At 34.7% G+C, this 21,023-nt stretch overlaps 1 protein-coding gene across 4 annotated transcripts in view; it reads right to left on the bottom strand.

Moving 5' to 3' along the window:
- Positions 1–1,984, bottom strand: part of LOC142176582 (uncharacterized) — a 29,099-nt gene extending 27,115 nt beyond the window's left edge. Inside the window, exons 1-2 of one of the 4 annotated variants that reach the window (XM_075244575.1) lie at positions 1,916–1,984; positions 498–949 (exon numbers count right to left, since the gene is read on the bottom strand). In XM_075244575.1, the coding sequence (XP_075100676.1) occupies positions 498–949; positions 1,916–1,967 (504 nt within the window). In that variant the 5' untranslated portion in view covers positions 1,968–1,984. The other 3 variants (XM_075244577.1, XM_075244578.1, XR_012705262.1) reach the window with 3 other exon arrangements.
- Positions 1,985–21,023: the final 19,039 nt, after the last annotated feature.

Genomic DNA, 21,023 nt, shown 5'->3' with positions numbered 1-21,023 from the left:
AATGTAAGAAGATACATACCACCACGAAACTTGGTACATTGAAGCTGATTGAAGTTGCCAATCCAACTTTCTGTCCCCAGAAAAAAAAAATGACAAGTAGTAAGTAATAAAAAATGGTTTGTTATGAAGATTTATAAAAGGAAAAATGGATGGTTATGAAGTTTTTATGGTTCGCATTTGAAAAAGAGAAGTGATCCTATCGCGTCAGCAGAAGATTCTAATCAGCTAGCCTAAGAAGAATAAATACTTCAGACTTATATATAGCGACCGTTAGGTAGGCTATATCACACCCTTAGGATGCGGTCCTTGTTAGGGTGGTTGCATCACACCCTTTAGGTTCGGTCCCCATTAGACTGGCTACATCACACCCCTTAGGGTGCGGTCCTTTCTCGAACCCTGCCGGGATGCCTTATGCACCGGATAACCCTTTTACTTATATATAGTGACCATAATTAGTACTCCATTTAGTAATTAAGTAGCACAGTAATACACATCACCTGAAGTTCCCTTTGGATTTCTAGAACCTCATGTGCGGGAAATGTAGGGTCTTTTTTGGTTGTAAGCAACTCAAGAACAGCAATGCACGAATTTGGTATTGGAGAAGACAAGTTGTAAACTGGGAACTTGTAAGCTGTAATTCCAAAACGCTTTGCCACATCATAGTGCATATAAACGTGTTTATATGAAGTTAGTGAATGGTTAATTTTGTAATCTAATGGGACTCCAAGCTGGCACGTCTCTTTCCTATAGAGTGGTAGCGCGGAAGAACCATCTTCATAGGCAATTCCATAAGGAGAGTCCTTGGCCCAAAAGGTTTCGAGTGTCCATATCTGAAGTAGACTGTCTTTTGATATTATATTCCCAGAATTTGGTGTCCAATTAACGTACAATCCAACTAGCATTTGATACAGCCGTGCTAGTATTGTTGCTTTTGCTCGATCCTCGTCATCTGTTTTCACAAAAAAAGATTAGAAAAGAATTCTATTAATTAATTTATTTATTTATTCTTTTGGCTATTTTCACACGTACTAATGAATTCATCTTTTAGCATTAATTAACAATAAAATTAACCATATTAACCTTAATTTATATATTGAAATATAACAAATACTCATAGGCTCTTTACTCCAAGGGCTACTTTGGGGAAAAAAAAGTTAATTGATTCTTGATATCTGGAAAAATCAAATATTATGGATCACAAAAAAATACCAAAAAAGAGGTAGTAATTTAACACTATTTTCTATGTCTAACTTATTTTAAACGCCCAAAAGCTGGAGGACTAAATACAATGGAGTACTAAACTTTTAGGGGTCATTTGGTAAGCGAACTATGATCATGGACTATTTTATCCTACCTGGTAAGCGAACTATAATATCAAAAGACAGTCTACTTCTAGTTATACCACCATTATTCTACCAAAAGGGCAGACTTGTTCCAACTGATTTTTCCCCAAAAGATATCCCAAATCACCAAATGTTATTATATCCACAAATACCAAAATCACCTCCAAGGAATTAAAAGGGAAACGCGGTATACAAAACATCTAGTATTCACGCATCGCTCGGGGTCATCTCATAGGAATTATGAAAAGTTCCCAAAGTTTTGCTCTCTTGCGAGTAAGGAGACGGTTAAGCGGGTCGGAAGGATCCGAAATTGGGGGTAAGGGTTTGCTAATATCCGGGTCACCAAGTGCACTTTGAGAAATTTTTCACAACTCATCATCAAAAGGAGGATAGATATAAACAACTCTTCAAAAGTGCTAGGGTAAATTTGATCTTTTACAATGAGATAAAAAATCCACAAAAACAAGAATAAAAGCGAGACTAACTGATTTTGATAAATGGCAGCAGAGAATTAAATCGTTAATTGGGAACTAAAAGAAAAGAAGTAGGAGTGTTTGCAAATATTTGCTTACTGGTATAGTTGGAGCTTCTCCAGAATACGTGTCTCCTAATAGATTGCTCCATTGAAGATACTTGTCCCCTAACAGTGATCGTGATGGCACCTATCGTGTTACAAGGCAAGCTTATTTTCTAAAATATTATTACTAAATCGATTATAAGAATTTAATAAAATATTTCAACATTTGAATTTCTCATAAACTAAATCAACTTTAAATATAAGTTTTGAAATACGAAAACGAGCCCCAAATATCGGGGTGTCACTAAGTCATGAGCCTTTAAATCTATGAACTAAGAAATGAAATTTTCTAACTGTCAATACAATCCAAAAAAGCAATAATAAAAGGAGTAATAAGGTCCTGCGGACGCTAGCAGCTACCTTGCAATCTCCACAGATAGCCAACCTGAACTCAACGATCGCTGCACTCTAACTCACCTGAATCTGCATATAAAGTGTAGGGTGTAGCATGAGTACAACCACCTCAGCATGTAACAGAAATAACTAAGGAACTGAGCAATAGTGACGAGCTAAGTAAAACGGTCTAATTATTTATTTATTTTCACAATTTAAAAATAAAAAGAAATAAACAGGTAAATTCCATAACTCAGTAAATGCCACAAAGAAGTTTAACAGATAAAGGCAGCAATAACACAAATAAATACAACCTCACAACAGTGTCACTCCATCACTCATCACTCGTACTCAGCACTTAATACTCAAAACAATCAACACTCTACGCTCACTGGGGGTGTGTATAGACTCCGGAGGGGCTCCCAAAGCCCAAGCGCTAAGCACGGACAACTCACGTGTCATCATATCAATACCTTGATCCGCACAGTCAACTCACATACGACGCGGACAACTCACACGCTATGGTTCTAATACCTGGACCCGTACGGTCAACTCACGTGCTACGCGGACAACTCACACGCTATGATATTAATATCCTCACAACTCACACGATCAACTCACGTACTACGCGGAATCGATTTTATTCCTAGCCATATTTTTTTGCCTTTTTCCTTTTCTTTTCGTTTCTTCATGGTACGTCCATTCACTTTTCTTTTCTTCTTTCTTAATTATTGTTTACTTTCTCAATCTTTGTCTCATACGACTTCTGTTATGACTTTGTAAAGTTTTTCTTTCACAATGTTTCTAAATTGTATTAACATATGATTTTAACACTTATTTCCTTTTTCTTTTTCCTCTTATGTTATTTCTTTTGTTGACTTCTACTGCCTTCGGTTCACAATAAGTGATTTTTTAATATTTTTTGTGGTCTAAAAAAAATAATTTTTTCATATTTCAAGAATGAATTAATTATTTTTTCCTACATTACCCTTGGAGTAAATAATATTGGAGTATGTGTTAGGAGTGTTTATGTGGATAGAGAGTAAAGGTTAATATGGCCAATTTCATTACTAATTAACGTTAAAAGATAATTTCTTAATACGTGATAAAATAACCAAAGTATCACTAATTTTGGACCGGAGGAAATAATATTCTTTAGAACAATGACATGGACTAGAGTTTTTGAATTAGCTAAATAGATTCAGCAATCATTAATTTTTTTTGCTTTATACCTTTTATATTTAACTTTTATTTTTTATGTCTCAAATACATTCTAAAAAGTAATATTTATATATATATATATATATATATATATATATATATATTTACCTATAGAATAATTTTATCTCTCTTTTTATATACATGCATACATATACATCTATATATATATATATATATATATATATATATATATATATATATATATATATATATATATATATATATATATATGTATGTATATATATATACATACATACATATACATAGATACATAGATACATATACATACATACATATATACATACAAAATATGGTGTGACTCACAAAACTGGAACACCATATCATGCTCAAACACAAGGGCAAGTTGAAGTTTCCAACCGCGAGTTAAAAAGAATTCTTGAAAAGACGGTTGGAATTTCAAGAAAATACTGGTCTTTAAAATGAGATGATGCATTATGGGCATACCGAACGGCGTTCAAAATGCCAATTGGAATATTCTCATATAAATTAGTCTTTGGAAAGGCTTCCCATTTGCCAGTTGAATAAGAACATAAAACTTTTTGGGCACTGAAAGTATTAAACTTTGAATTAACCTCTGCTGGTAAAAAGAAATTTTTTAAGGTTAATGAATTGGAAGAACTGAGGTTGGAAGCTTATGAAAATGCCAGAATTTTAAAAGAAAAAACAAAAATATGGCATGGCAATTTGATCCGACAAAAAAGCTTTAAAATTGGAGATTGTGTACTTCCTTACAATAGTCGACTCACACTATTCACGGGAAAATTAAAATCCAGGTGGACAGGTCCTTACAATATTACAGGTGTTACTTCCTATGGAGCAATCGAAATTCAACAGAACAGTGCAGGAGACAAATTTAAGGTAAATGGTCAGAGACTCAAATTATACTTTGGAGGACATTTTGAGCAGCATCCATCAGTCACTCTGATAAACTGATGAATTCCATACTCAATAAGTCGAGCTGACGACGTTAAACTCAGAACTATGGTACATACCCGTAGCCATTGAGGGAGAAGCAATGGATCCATATAAATCTATTATAGATTTGAGTAATTAAGTTCTTAACTAATTGATCTGGTTAATATCCAGATTATTGTACAATAGGAACATATCATGAAAGCCTCTACAAAAACAGAGTCAATTACACAGGAGCAACTCCTTGGTGATCGGTATGCCTAAGTGACTGGTTAGTTAACCATTTAATGATGCAATTCAAATGGGGGCACAGGTAAATTTTGGTTTATATTTAAACCCGGAACCTATGACTGTTAAGGTGTTAAATTAGTCCAGTCCGTTACACATAGAACATGTATAGTCATAGTTTCTTTCAAACTTTCTTATGTGATTGTAAATGTGAAAGCCAAAAACATATATATATTTTTACTTATAGAATAATTTTATCTCTCTTTTTATATACATATATACATACATACATACATATATATAGATACATACATACATATACATACATACATATATACATACAAAATATGGTGCAAAATACTGTGTGACTCACAAAATTGAAACACCATATCATGCCTAAACACAAAGGCAAGTTGAAGTTTCCAACCGCGAGTTAAAAAGAATTCTTGAAAAGACGGTTAGAATTTCAAGAAAATACTGGTCTTTAAAATGAGATGATACATTATGGACAAATCGAACGGTGTTAAAAAAGCCAATTGGAATATCCCCGTATAAATTAGTCTTTGGAAAGGCTTGACATTTGCCAGTTGAATTAGAACACAATGCTTTTTGAGCACTTGAAGCATTAAACTTTGAATTAACCTCTGCTGGTAAAAAGAGATTTTTTCAGGTTAATGAATTGGAAGAACTGAGGTTGGAAGCTTATGAAAATGCCAGAATTTTAAAAGAAAAACAAAAATATGGCATGGCAATTTGATCCGACAAAAAAGTTTTAAAATAGGAGATCAGGTACTTCTTTACAATAGTCAACTCACGTTATTCCCCGAAAAATTAAAATCCAGATGGTCAGGTCCTTACAATGTTACAGGTGTTACTTCCTATGGAGCAATCGAAATTCAACAGAACAGTGGAGGAGACAAATTTAAGGTAAAAGGTGAGAGACTCAAATTGTACATTGGAGGACATTTTGAGCAGCATCCATCAGTCACTCTGATAGACTAATGAATTCCATACTCAATAAGTCTAGCTGATGACGCTAAACTCAGAACTATGGTACATACCCGTGGCCATTGAGGGACAAGTAATGGAGATTTATAAATCCCATATAGATTTGAGTAATTAAGTTCTTAACTAATTGATCTGGTTAATATCCAGATTATTGTACAATCGGAACATATCATGAAGGCCTCTACAAAAACAGAGTCATCTACGCAGGAGCAACTCCTTGGCGATCGGTATGCCTAAGTGACCGATTAGTTAATCATTTAATGATGCAATTCAAATGGAGGCACAGGTAAAATTTGGTTTATATTCAAACCCGGACCATATGACTGTTAAGGTGTTAAATTAATCAAGTCTGTTACACATAAAACATGTGTGGTTACAGTTTCTTTCAAGCTTTCATCTGTGATTGTAAATGTGAAAGCCAAAAGCGCATATATATATATATATATATATATATATATATATATCTCTCTTTTTATATACATACATACATATACATACATACATATACATAGATACATAGATACATATACATACATACATATATATATATATTCAAAATATGGTGTGACTCACAAAACGGGAATACCATATCATGCTCAAACACAAGGGCAAGTTGAAGTTTTCAATCGCGAGTTAAAAAAAATTCTCGAAAAGACGGTTGGAATTTCAAGAAAATACTGGTCTTTAAAATTAGATGATGCATTATGGGCATACCGAACGGCGTTCAATATGCCAATTGGAATATTCCCATATAAATAAGTCTTTGAAAAGTCTTGCCATTTGCCAGTTGAATTAGAACATAAAGCTTTTTGGGCACTGAAAGTATTAAACTTTGAATTAACTTCTGCTGCTAAAAAGAGATTTTTTCAGGTTAATGAATTGGAAGAACTGAGGTTGGAAGCTTGTGAAAATGCCAGAATTTTAAAAGAAAAAATAAAAATATGGCATGGCAATTTGATCCGACAAAAAAGTTTTAAAATTGGAGATTGTGTACTTCTTTACAATAGTCGACTTACACTATTCACGGAAAAATTAAAATCCAAGTGGACAGGTCCTTACAATGTTACAGGTGTTACTTCCTATGGAGCAATCGAAATTCAACAGAACAGTGGAGGAGACAAATTTAAGGTAAATGGTCAGAGACTCAAATTGTACTTTGGAGGATATTTTGAGCAGCATCCATCAATCACTCTGATAGACTGATGAATTCCATACACAATAAGTCGAGCTGACGACGTTAAACTCAGAACTATGGTACATACCCGTAGCCATTGAGGGAGAAGCAATGGAGCCTTATAAATCCAATATAGATTTGAGTAACTAAGTGCTTAACTAATTGATCTGGTTAATATCCAAATTATTATACAATCGGAACATATCATGAAGGCCTCTACAAAAACAGAGTCATCTACACAGGAGCAACTCCTTGGTGATCGGTATGCCTAAGTGACCGGTTAGTTAACCATTTAATGATGCAATTCAAATGGTGGCACAGGTAAATTTTAGTTTTTATTTTAACCCGGACCCTATGACTGTTAAGGTGTTAAATTAGTTCAGTCCGTTACACATAGAACATGCGTAGTCATAGTTTATTTCAAGCTTTCTTATGTGATTGTAAATGTGAAAGTCAAAAACATATATATATTTTTACTTATAGAATAATTTTATCTCTCTTTTTATATACATACATACATATACATACATACATATATTCATACATACATATATTTAGATACATACATACATACATACATACATACATATATATACATACAAAATACTGTGTGACTCACAAAATTGGAACACCATATCATGCTCAAACACAAGGGCAAGTTGAAGTTTCCAACCGTGAGTTAAATAGAATTCTTGAAAAGACGGTTAGAATTTCAAGAAAATACTGGTCTTTAAAATGAGATGATGCATTATGGGCATACCGAACGGTGTTAAAAATGCCAATTGGAACATCCCCTTATAAATTAGTCTTTGAAAAGGTTTGACATTTGCCAGTTGAATTAGAACACAAAGCTTTTTGAGCACTTAAAGCATTAAACTTTGAATTAATCTCTGCTGGTAAAAAGAGATTTTTTTAGGTTAATGAATTGGAAGAACTGAGGTTGGAAGCTTATGAAAATGCCAGAATTTTAAAAGAAAAAACAATAATATGGCATGGCAATTTGATCCGACAAAAAAGTTTTAAAATAGGAGATCGTGTACTTCTTTACAATAGTCGACTCACGTTATTCCCCGAAAAATTAAAATCCAGATGGTCAGGTCCTTACAATGTTGCAGGTGTTACTTCCTATGGAGCAATCGAAATTCAATAGAATAGTGGAGGAGACAAATTTAAGGTAAAAGGTCAGAGACTCAAATTTACATTGGAGGACATTTTGAGCAGCATCCATTAGTCACTCTGATAGACTAATGAATTTCATACTCAATAAGTCTAGCTGACGACGTTAAACTCAAAACTATGGTACATACCCGTAGCCATTGAGGGAGAAGCAATGGAGCCTTATAAATCCAATATAGATTTGAGTAATTATGTGCTTAACTAATTGATCTGGTTAATATACAGATTATTATACAATCGAAACAAATCATGAAGGCCTCTACAAAACCAGAGTCATCTACGCAGGAGCAACTCCTTGGTGATCGGTATGCCTAAGTGATCGGTTAGTTAATCATTTAATGATGCAATTCAAATGGAGGCACAGGTAAATTATGGTTTATATTCAAACCCGGACCATATGACTGTTAAGGTTTTAAATTAGTCAAGTCTGTTACACATAAAACATGTGTGGTTACAGTTTCTTTCAAGCTTTCATCTGTGATTGTAAATGTGAAAGCCAAATATATATATATATATATATATATATATATATATATATATATATATATATATATATATTTACTTATAGAATAATTTTATCTCTCTTTTTATATACATACATACATATACATACATACATATACATAGATACATAGATACATATACATACATACATATATACATACAAAATATGGTGTGACTCACAAAACTGGAACACCATATCATGCTCAAACACAAGGGCAAGTTGAAGTTTTCAATCGCGAGTTAAAAAAAATTCTCGAAAAGACGGTTGGAATTTCAAGAAAATACTGGTCTTTAAAATTAGATGATGCATTATGGGCATACCGAACGGCGTTCAATATGCCAATTGGAATATTCCCATATAAATAAGTCTTTGAAAAGTCTTGCCATTTGCCAGTTGAATTAGAACATAAAGCTTTTTGGGCACTGAAAGTATTAAACTTTGAATTAACTTCTGCTGCTAAAAAGAGATTTTTTCAGGTTACAAAACTGGAACACCATATCATGCTCAAACACAAGGGCAAGTTGAAGTTTTCAACCGCAAGTTAAAAAGAATTCTTGAAAAGACGGTTGGAATTTCAAGAAAATACTGGTCTTTAAAATGAGATGATGCAATATGGGCATAGCGAACGGCGTTCAAAACGCCATATGGAACATCTCCATATAAATTAGTCTTTGAAAAGGCTTGACATTTGCCATTTGAATTAGAACACAAAGCTTTTTGGGCACTGAAAGAATTAAACTTTGAATTAACCTCTGCTGGTAAAAAGAGATTTTTTTAGGTTAATGAATTGGAAGAACTGAGGTTAAAAGCTTATGAAGATGCTAGAATTTTCAAAGAAAAAACAAAAATATGGCATGGCAATTTGATTCGACAAAAAAGTTTTAAACTAGGAGATCGCGTACTTCTTTACAATAGTCGAGTCACGATATTCCCAGGAAAATTAAAATCCAGGTGGACAGGTCCTTACAATGTTACAGGTGTTATATCCAATGGAGCAATCGAAATTCAACAGAACAGTGGAGGAGACAAATTTAAGGTAAATGGTCAGAGACTCAAATTGTACTTTGGAGGACATTTTGAGCATCATCCATCAGTCACTCTGATAGACTAATGAATTCCATACTCAATAAGTCTAGCTGATGACGTTAAACTCAGAACTATGGTACATACTCGTAGCCATTAAGGGAGAAGAAATGGAGCCTTATAAATCCAATATAGATTTGAGTAATTAAGTGCTTAACTAATTGATCTGGTTAATATCCAAATTATTGTACAATCGAAACATATCATGAAGGCCTCTACAAAAACAGAGTCATCTACACAGGAGCAACTCCTTGGTGATCGGTATGCCTAAGTGACCGGTTAGTTAACCATTTAATGATGCAATTCAAATGGTGGCACAGGTAAATTTTAGTTTTTATTTTAACCCGGACCCTATGACTGTTAAGGTGTTAAATTAGTCCAGTCTGTTACACATAGAACATTTGTGGTCACAGTTTCTTTCAAGCTTTCTTCTGGGATTGTAAATGTGAAAGCCAAAAACATATATATTTTTTTACTTATAGAATAATTTTATCTCTCTTTTTATATACATACATACATATACATACATACATATATACATACATACATATATACATAAAAAAATATGGTGTGACTCACAAAACTGGAACACCATATCATGCTCAAACACAAGGGCAAGTTGAAGTATCCAACCGCGAGTTAAAAAGAATTCTTGAAAAGATAGTTGGAATTTCAAGAAAATACTAGTCTTTAAAATGAGATGATGCATTATGGGCATACCGAACAGCGTTCAAAACGCCAATTGGAACATCCCTATATAAATTAGTCTTTGGAAAGGCTTGCCATTTGCCAGTTGAATTAGAACATAAAGCCTTTTGGGCACTGAAAGTATTAAACTTTGAATTAACCTCTGCTGGTAAAAAGAGATTTTTTCAAGTTAATGAATTTGAAGAACTGAGGTTGGAAGCTTATGAATATGCCAGAATTTTAAAAGAAAAAACAAACATATAGCATGGAAATTCGATCCGACAAAAAAGTTTTAAAATAGGAGATCGTGTACTTCTTTACAGTAGTCGACTCACGCTATTCCCAGGAGAATTAAAATCTAGGTGGACAGGTCCTTACAATGTTACAGGTGTTACTTCCTATGGAGCAATCGAAATTCAACAGAACAGTGGAGGAGACAAATTTAAGGTAAATGGTCAGAGACTCAAATCGTACTTTGGAGGACATTTTGAGCAGCATCCATCAGTCACTCTGATAGCCTGATGAATTTCATACTCAATAAGTCGAGCTGACAACGTTAAACTCAGAACTATGGTACATACCCGTAGCCATTGAGGGAGAAGCAATGGAGCCTTATAAATCCAATATAGATTTGAGTAATTAAGTTCTTAACTAATTGATCTGGTTAATATCCAGATTATTGTACAATCGTAATATATCATGAAGGCCTCTACAAAATCAGAGTCATCTACACAGGAGCAATTCCTTGGTGATCGGTATGCCGAAGTGACCGGTTAGTTAACCATTTAATGATGCAATTCAAAAGGAGGCACAGGTAAATTTTGGTTTATACTTAAACCCGGACCCTATGACTGTTAAGGTGTTAAATTAGTCCAGTTTGTTACACATAGAACATGTGTGGTCATAGTTTCTTTCAAGCTTTCTTCTGTGATTGTAAATGTAAAAGCCAAAAACATATATATATTTTTACTTATAGAATAATTTTATCTCTCTTTTTATATACATACATACATACATACATACATACATACATATACATACATACATATATACATACATACATATATACATACAAAATATGGTGTGACTCATAAAACTGGAATACCATATCATGCTCAAACACAAGGAAAAGTTGAAGTTTCTAACCGCGAGTTAAAAAGAATTCTTGAAACGATGGTTGGAATTTCAAGAAAATACTGGTCTTTAAAATGAGATGATGCATTATGGGCATACCGAACGGCGTTCAAAATGCCAATTGAAACATCCACATATAAATTAGTCTTTGGAAATGCATGGCATTTGCCAGTTGAATTAGAACACAAAGCTTTTTGGGCACTGAAAGCATTAAACTTTGAATTAACCTCTGCTGGAAAAAAGAGATTTTTTCAGGTTAATGAATTGGAAGAACTAAAGTTGGAAGCTTATGAAAATACCAGAATTTTTAAAGAAAAAACAAAAATATGGCATGACAATTTGATCCGACAAAAAAGTTTTAAATTTGGAGATCGTGTACTTCTTTACAATAGTCGACTCACGCTATTCCCAGAAAAATTAAAATCCAGATGGACAGGTCCAAAATTGAAGAGCCGCGTCTGAGTTGAAAGAAAAAGACAGTAAATTCTACAGGAAGGATGTTAATTCAACAAAGATTTAAGTTTTATTCAATGACAAAATAAATGATTTTTACACTAGCTAGCTAGTAAGCAAATTAATAGACTAAAGCAGGTTGTTACTTTTTTTCAAGTTATAGTATATTAGATTTATTTTGAAAAGTAACATATTGTTATAAGTCAATAGTGCAGGGAAAAAAGAAAATTTAATATGATAGTGTAAAGAATTTATAGGTTATCAAGTTAATTAATGTCGTTCATCTAATGTGAAAAACATATAGTTTATCTGTAAATGCATGGTTTATAAGATGGAGCAGAATTATCATCGATGGCAAGGAAAAGGAGAGAAACATTATGAGAAGAATGTAAACATACTTAAAGATAGGCTAATGGAAACTAAAATAAATCAGAAAGATCTGAATATATATATATATATGTTTACCCGAAAAACGGATAAAGTTGAATTTGTACGTAGTTCTAAGGATATGTGATATAGCTTAATACAAATCGTAAGGATAAAAAGAAATATCAAATACGGATTGCAAAGAATGCAAAATAAACGAGATTGGAAAGAAGATGATTTTTAAGACTAAGCAAGATGACTCAATGTATGAAACTTTAAAAGAATAACTCTTCAATATAGGAGTGTATGGTATTTTAGTTACAATGTAAACAAAAAACTATCCTTTTACAGAAATGTAGCCATGCTCTTTACAGTGGAGGATCCTACATTAGATATAATTAAAAATACATAGTGTGGAACCATGATAAATCAGTTTTTCCTTAATTTCCGCCGAGATTCTTTCCCTTAGTGCGTTTGCAACGGCTCTTGTCTGTGAGCTCGATCTCGATCGGCCTCGGTGCTGGTCGGTATTGTTTTTAGAGCTCGATGCGGACTTAAACTAGTACGTCCCAAAAATACTCTTCTAATTTTAGTTTCCAAAATGTTATCTACTTGATGACCGGATTCCTGCTCGTGAATTTGATAATTTTCAGGTATAATTCTGGTAGACTTAATTAAGTTGCCAATGGAACTAATCTGCAATAGGGATGGCAAACGGGACGGGACCAGGCGGGTTTAGGACTATGCGGGGCGGGTTGAAAAAACTTTAAATTTTTCTGATACGGGTCGGGTTGCGGGTCTATATATGCGGGTTGTCCTGAAGGATACAACTTACACTGCTTTGGAAACAAAATCTGTCTCCCATCTGTATTTCACATTTTCAAATCCTAGTTTGCTGAATCTAACTGTAGGTCATAACATTGAACATAGAATAGGTTGGAAATGCTAAAGGTGATCTTTAGGACATGTCACAAGCTAGACATAAAGGTATAAACAATTTTACTTTTCTTTTCACATGATCAAAGTTTTACAAAGAGGATACACAATTGTATACAACAAATATTATACGGATCAACAGATTTTGGATTTAAAAAAAATAAACCTCAACCCAATTTTTTATTTATAAATTTCACAATTTAATATTATATATTTGGAAAAAATAACTTTTAAAAAGATAGTTAAGCGGTGCGGGGTGGGGCAAGTTGAAAATAGAAAAGGTATGTTATGCGGGGCGATACGGGGCGGGTTGAGATTGAACCCGCCCCGCAACCGCCCCGCACCGCCCCATTGCCATCTCTCTGCAATAGAAGCATACATTCGTTCTTACAATCCTTTTCTTTGTGCAATTTGTAAATTTTACCGGTATCGCGGCAAAACATACAACTGATTTTTGCAAAGGAATCTGCATTTGCTCTGGCTGCTCTTATGGAGATTCCTATCCAATATAAAAGCAGCTCGAGAACTTGGTCTGCTAGGGTATGAATTAGCCTTTCCAGTTTTACAAAAATTCCATGTATACATGTATATGTCTTTAAAAAAATAGCGATAAATTAATCTTTATACAAAGTAAATTTTGATTGAATCCAAAAGTGTACCCCCGACCTTCAAATTCTGGGTTCGCCTCTGGCCGGACCTCAAGGGTCTATTGTACGCAGCCTTATCTAGCATTTCTGTAAGAGGCTGTTTACACGACTCGAACCTGTGATCTCCTGGTTACATGACAGCAGCTTTACCGGTTTCTCGTGACTAAGTAAAACGAAAAAGTGTATGCTAGTCTCTTTTCATAATTATTTGACTACAATTAAGATGATAAGAGAAATTAACATGAGATTTGCATTGGTTGCACTTATCACTTCTCTTCAATTTGTTGGATAGGAAAAGAACATCCAAGGCGAAGAAAGTAGTTCCAAGACCACCATCAGTTCCATATCGTCGCCCTATGGCATTCCCAACTCAAGATCAAAGCAGTCTTTCAGGATCCGCGCAAAATGAACATAGCCATGGTAATTAGGCTTTTAATATTGATTGCTTTAAAAATGGTACATGAAACTCGGATTCATTTTCTGTAATGTTTTTGGTGCTTCTCATATTGGATATGACATTTCTATTCCGGTGAGGCAATTGAGTGATAGAGAACCATGCCGTTCATACATATCGGAAAATACACAATGTAATTCCTTCCCCCCCTCCCCTCCCCCACACACAAAAAAAAAATAGTATAGGCGGATGTTTATTTTGATGATATATTAATATACCTATTGTACAGGGAAAAATACGATATTGACACATGGCCGCTTAAAAGAAAGATACGTAGAACACATGATAGAGATGGCTACCTAACGTAGCTATTCCGCTTTCACCGGAAGAAATAACGATCATAAAAGGAGTATTAAATGTGTTGCGCCCGGTAACATTTAATACAGAATATTCTGCAACATTAAGGATGGTGGCCAATTACAAAAAATTTGTATTTATGTCTAACGTTACATCTTCATCAATGGCCCTCATAATTGACATTAAAGAAGGGCATGTTCCTAGAGCTTTCTTCCCTAGACATAACTATAAATTGAAGGCTTAGTTATCATTGTAGAAGGGACGAATTCTCTTGCTAACTTACACTATATTTTATACAGCATTTTAATACAATTTTACTCTATCGCTTTTGATCTTATCATTGTTGTACCCGAAAACCTTGTTTCCGGACTCATTAGCTCTGCTATTTCATCTACATTCTAAGGCTAAGTATTTTACATTTCATCAGTTATTTCATTACTTTTTGGATCAAATTAATTCACTTGTCTAGAAACCACGAACAAATTCAACTGTATCGTTTTTCGGGTAAACAGTTTGGTGCCCACCGTGGGGCCTAGACAACCATGCAATTAAATTGATTCCTGCCTTTTTTTCTAATAAGTTTGATTATTTTTGTCTTAGCAAAAATCACAAAAGAAATGGCAGATAACATTATTAACGGCACACACAACCCTGGAATTCAAGGGAAGCAGCCTCATTTCGAGGATACAATCAGTGACACTGGCAATGAGGATAATGACGCCTCACCGACGCATGACGCGCGATACCCTCGACAGGTTCGGGAGAGGACTCCTGACGATGATGATGAGGAGCATGTAGCGGGTGCAGTGAGGGTCCTGCAAAAGCAACATGCAATCATTCTAAGCCATATCACGCGGCATGATCAGGTTATGAAGGAATTAAAGCAAGCACTGTCAGGTGCTTCAAATAATGCGAACAGGCGAGATCCAGTTTCTCCCGAGGTTCCCGCAAATCAAACGACGCTGAGAGTCGACAACAACACTTCTAGGGGCGAAGTTGGCTCCGATGGGGTCGGGGAGAGTTGATCCGGCCTCAACAACGATAACGATCCGTTCAAGGAGGAACTTTTTTGGTTCATGAAGGAAGTAAACGCCCGCATGGATCAAATCTCGGGCGCACCACCAGTATTGAAGGGCCCGAACTCGAAGACGTATATTCAGTTACCGTACAAGCCGAGTGCGGCCCCGGAATTAATCCTTAAGCGGTTCAAAATACCCAAAGTGCCGAAGTATGACAGAACTTCAAATCCACATGAGCATATTACCATTTATACAACAACAGTGAAAGGAAATGATTTGGCTCCTCATGGAATTTAGTCCGTGCTACTGAAGAAATTTCACTACAAGAAAAATGCTCAATAGCGAAGGGAAAATTGGTCCCTAAAAGTAAGGAATTGGTCCTTAATGGTCAATAGCGACCAGCAAATCTGGTCCTTATAGCTTCCGCCCTTAAAGGTCTTTAAGGACGAGATGTTGAACAGGTTGTTAAAAGTATTTCGCGACCAGTTTTAAACTGGACGTTAAATACTTTTTAAGGACCATGTTTCGGGTGCCTATTTGCATATTTTAGGGACTAAATTCCCGGTCCTTAAAATATTTTTGCAACTAGGTTAAAGCTAGTCATTAAAACGTTTTGCGGCCAGTTAAAAGTTGGTCGTTATATCTTTCGCAAGAAGTTTAAAGCTGGTCCTTAAGTCGAACAGGTTTAGCAACCAAATTTTCTACTTCTAAAAAAGATTTAAGGACTAACAGTCTAGTCCGTAAAGAAACAAGTCACACGTCCCTAAATCACATTCAATTTGCAACTAAAAAATCTAGTAATTAATATAAAGATAATACTACTTTCATAAAATAATTACCAAAAGTGATCAACAACATTTATTTGCACCGTACATCAATAATGTAAGCGAGTCACAGTATTGTATTCATAAACCCTTAGCAAAAAACTACATATCACTAATATCCCTCGACTGTAATGTAAAGTTTTCTTGACATTCCCAGCAAAAAGATATATGGTCAATCTGTACGTCGTCAAAAATCTGCTTCTTGTAAACCTCACTATCCAAAACATGTAAAAGAAATAAAAAATTTCATTTAGAAAAATTATAACAGTGTAGACGCAACAAAATCAGGGCTAGACAGAAGATTATAAAAATAACAAAGAAAAAAGAAGCAACAAGAAACAAATGCCTAGACACTATTGTTCCATTTCATCACTTGGACAAAGAATTGAGACAAATAGTGCACAGTCTGTTATATTCGTGGGTTGGTCAAAGGTAAGATTATTGAGGTGAATGACATTATTTGAAATATCAATTTTTGGTGATATCCAAATTTACTAAGAGGGGAATGGTGGTTCCAATTTGCAAAACAGAAGTTATAAAAGATGATCATAATCCAAATTGGAAACCAGTTTCAGTGAATATTCAACAAGCTGGAAGTAAGGTAAAAGAACTGTTCTTCCATGTCCTTCCTGGGGAAATTTCTGAGACCATCCCCTAAAATGTAGAACCTTGGAAGGGAGGGACAGAAAAACCTATGAATCAGATTTTTCTATGAGCTAGTGTGCCTCTTTTTGGGATCATGTGCTATTCCATGTGAATAAGATGTCGGTAGCAAGTGTGGAATTGCTAGAATTTTCTGTATGAATTATGAAATTTATGAAAAAGAAATACTTTTGATGTTGTCACGATCCAAAATCCCACCACAGGCTAAGCCGATTTTAATTACCTTTTAAGGCTATTTTAAAAAAAAAAAACTAACAGCAGAAATAATTACAATATACAACCTCCCAAGACTGGTAGTACTGAGTCACGAACTCTAACTGAATATATGGAATGATCACGAGGACCGAATATACAATACTGTTTGATTACAAATTAACAGTACAATGAAATGAAAAGACTCTAAGGGACTGCGACGACCAAGTAGCTCTACCTTGAATCCTTACGATCCCGCTTTAACTATACTCAAGTCCGATATCTCCAATACCTGGTTCTGCACAAAAATGTGCAGAAGTGTAGTATGAGTACACCACGGTCGGTACACATTAAGTATCAAAACTAACCTCAATGGAGTAGAGACGAGCTACAGTCAAGACACTCACTAGTCTAATAACCTTTGTAATATAATATACAAAATAATATGAAACAAATAACATCAAGGCAACATAAAACAACCAATGATATGCATAGTAAGACAATAAAATTTACCATTTAATATCGCTCAACAATTAATAAATATAATTACACCCAGTTAAATCAAGTTCTTCAATTAAATATCTTTCACATATAATTCTTACGAATAAAACTCTTTTTCAAGTATAATTTCGTGAATAAATTTCTTTTAAATACAATTTGTTCATATAATTCTTCTTGAATAAAAATTATTTCAAATAAATATTTTTAATATAATTCTTTCGATTAAAGAGTCACCGTGTGACACTTCATTTCAAAATCATAAAAATACGGGTCTCAGCCCATTTTCATATTTTTCGTAAATATGGGTCTCAACCCCATTTTTCATATTTCCATAGCACCTCGTGCCTATAATTAAATCATCATATTTTCCCGGCACCTCGTGCCCTTATTTCATATCACAACTGCACGGACAATTCACGCGCCAAATATCATTATCATTTCATCACAGCACCTCGTGCCCACATTTCATATCACAACTGCACGGACAATTCGCGTGCCAAATATTCTCATTATTTACTCACAACACCTCGTGCCCACATTTCATTTTATAATCCGCCTGGCAATAGCCACAGGCTCTCAATTTCAATATAAATCAGATTGTTATCAATTTACCAACAACTAGACAAATTACACAAGGTATATAAATAAATACAAGAAAATCACAACATCACATGAAAATCATCAACACCACAACCCCATATCATCACATATCGTCCCCGACAATAGCCACCCTTATCGCTCCTATTTCCATCCTTATCGCTCCTATTTCCACCCTTATTACTCCTATAGCCACCCTTATCGCTCCGCCCAGACAATATCAATAGCCACCCTTATCGCTCCTATTGCCTCCCTTATCGCTCCTATAGCCACCCTTATCGCTCCTATAACCACCCTTATCGCTCAACAATAAGGATTTAGGCATGGCAGACAGATAATTTAATAATTTTCCATAATTTCCCAATTTACTACACAATAATGCCTAAGACTTTAATTCAATAAATTTTGCACGTATAAGTCCGAGTACGTACTCGTCACCTCGCGTACACGGCTTTTCACATTTCACAAATGGAACATAAGACTCATTGCCTAAGGGGTAATTCCCACACTCGAGGTTAAGTAAGACACTTACCTTTTTGAAGTTAGGTCGATATTCCAAAATAGCTTTCTCATGTGAATTGACCTCCGGACGGCTCCAATCTTTCTTGAGCCTTCCTTACATTACCATGAGGTTCCGAAAATTCTAACAACTTCAATCTATTTAAAAGCATAACAAAAGTGAACCATAATTAGGAAGCTTTTCATGGTTTCTGCTGATTTGAGCATTTTATCAAATACTAGGTGTGCAAATTTGGTTACAACATTCTTCTACAAGATTTCCTTCATTCCACAACCCAATCTTCACTTATTTGATCTCAACAATCTTCCTACAAACCTTATTGGTACAAGCATATATACATAATACTCTTACACCCAAGAATCATACTCCCAATCACCAATCTTTTACCCCAAACTCGAAATTGAAGACTAGGGGTTGAATCTTACCTCTTAGATGAAGATCTTTGTGATTAGCTTCCTTGATTCTTGAAGATTGGATGATTAGAATGCTAGGTTCTCTCCTTATCTCTCTAAAAATGCTCTTACCTCTCTCTAAAACCCACAGAAAAATACCCCCAAATAAGTCCCAAAGCCTATTTATCAAAATGGGGTCGGGTTATGAAAATAGAAAAATTAACCCTCCGAAAGTAGGTCTACGGTCGCATAATGGACCGCAAAATGGGTATGTGGATCGCACAATTGATCGCAAAATAAGTACAGACATTTTTTGTACCGATTCGCAAGACTCTACAAAACTCGTTCGTGACTCGTAGAACCTATGAACCTAGGGCTCTGATACCAAGTTGTCACGACCCAAAATCCCACCGCAGGCATCGTGATGAAACCTAGTCTCTAAGACTAGGTAAGCCGATTTTAATTACCTTTTGAAGCTATTTTAAAAAAAAATAAGCGGGAATAATTACAATATATAACCTCCCAAGACTGGTAGTACTGAGTCACGAACTCTAACTGAATATATGGAATGATCACGAGGACTGAATATACAATACTATTTGATCACAAATTAATAGTACAATGAAATGAAAAGATTCCAAGGGGCTGCGATGGCCAAACAGCTCTACCTTGAATCCTTACGATCCCGCTTTAACTATACTCAAGTCTGATATCTCCAATACCTGGCTCTGCACAAAAATGTGCAAAAGTGTAGTATGAGTACACCACGGTCGGTACCCAGTAAGTATCAAGACTAACCTCAATGGAGTAGAGACGAGGTACAATCAAGACACTCACTAGTCTAATAACATGTGCAATATAATATACAAAATAATAGGAAACAAATAACATCAAGACAACACAAAACAACCAATGATATGCACAGTAAGATAATAAAAATTGCCATTTAACATCGCTCAACAATTAATAAATACAATTATAGCCAGTTAAATCAAGTTCTTCAATTAAATATCTTTCACATATAATTCTTACGAATAAAACTCTTTTTCAAGTATAATTTCGTGAATAAATATCTTTCAAATACAATTCTTTCATATAATTCTTCTTGAATAAAAATTATTTCAAATAAATATTTTGAATATAATTCTTTCGATTAAAGAGTCACCATGTGACACTTCATTTCAAAATCATAAAAATATGTGTCTCAGCCCATTTTCATATTTTTCGTAAACATGGGTGTCAACCCCATTTTTCATATTTCCACAGCTCCTCGTACCCATAATTAAATCATCATATTTTTCCGGCACCTCGTGCCCTCATTTCATATCATAACTGCACGGATAATTCACGCGCCAAATATCATTATCATTTCATCACAACACCTCGTGCCCACATTTCATATCACAACTGCACGGACAATTCGCTTACCAAATATCCTCATTATTTACTCACGGCACCTCGTGCCCACATTTTATTTTATAATCCGCCTGGCAATAGCCACAGGCTCTCAATTTCAACATAAATCAGATTGTTGTCAATTTACCAACAATAAGATAAATTGCACAAGGTATATAAATAAACACAAGAAAATCACAACATCATATAAAAATAATCAACCCCACATCATCATATATTGTCCCTGACAATAGCCACCTTTATCGCTCCTATTTTCACCCTTATCACTCATATAGCCACCCTTATCGCTCCGCCCAGACAATATCAATAGCCACCCTTATCGCTCATATTGCCTCCCTTTATCG

This window comes from Nicotiana tabacum, chromosome 22 (assembly GCF_000715075.1).
Source record: "Nicotiana tabacum cultivar K326 chromosome 22, ASM71507v2, whole genome shotgun sequence".
Taxonomy (NCBI): domain Eukaryota; kingdom Viridiplantae; phylum Streptophyta; class Magnoliopsida; order Solanales; family Solanaceae; genus Nicotiana; species Nicotiana tabacum.
Note: the sequence above shows the minus strand (reverse complement) of the source record. Positions and strands in the feature narration are given on the sequence as shown.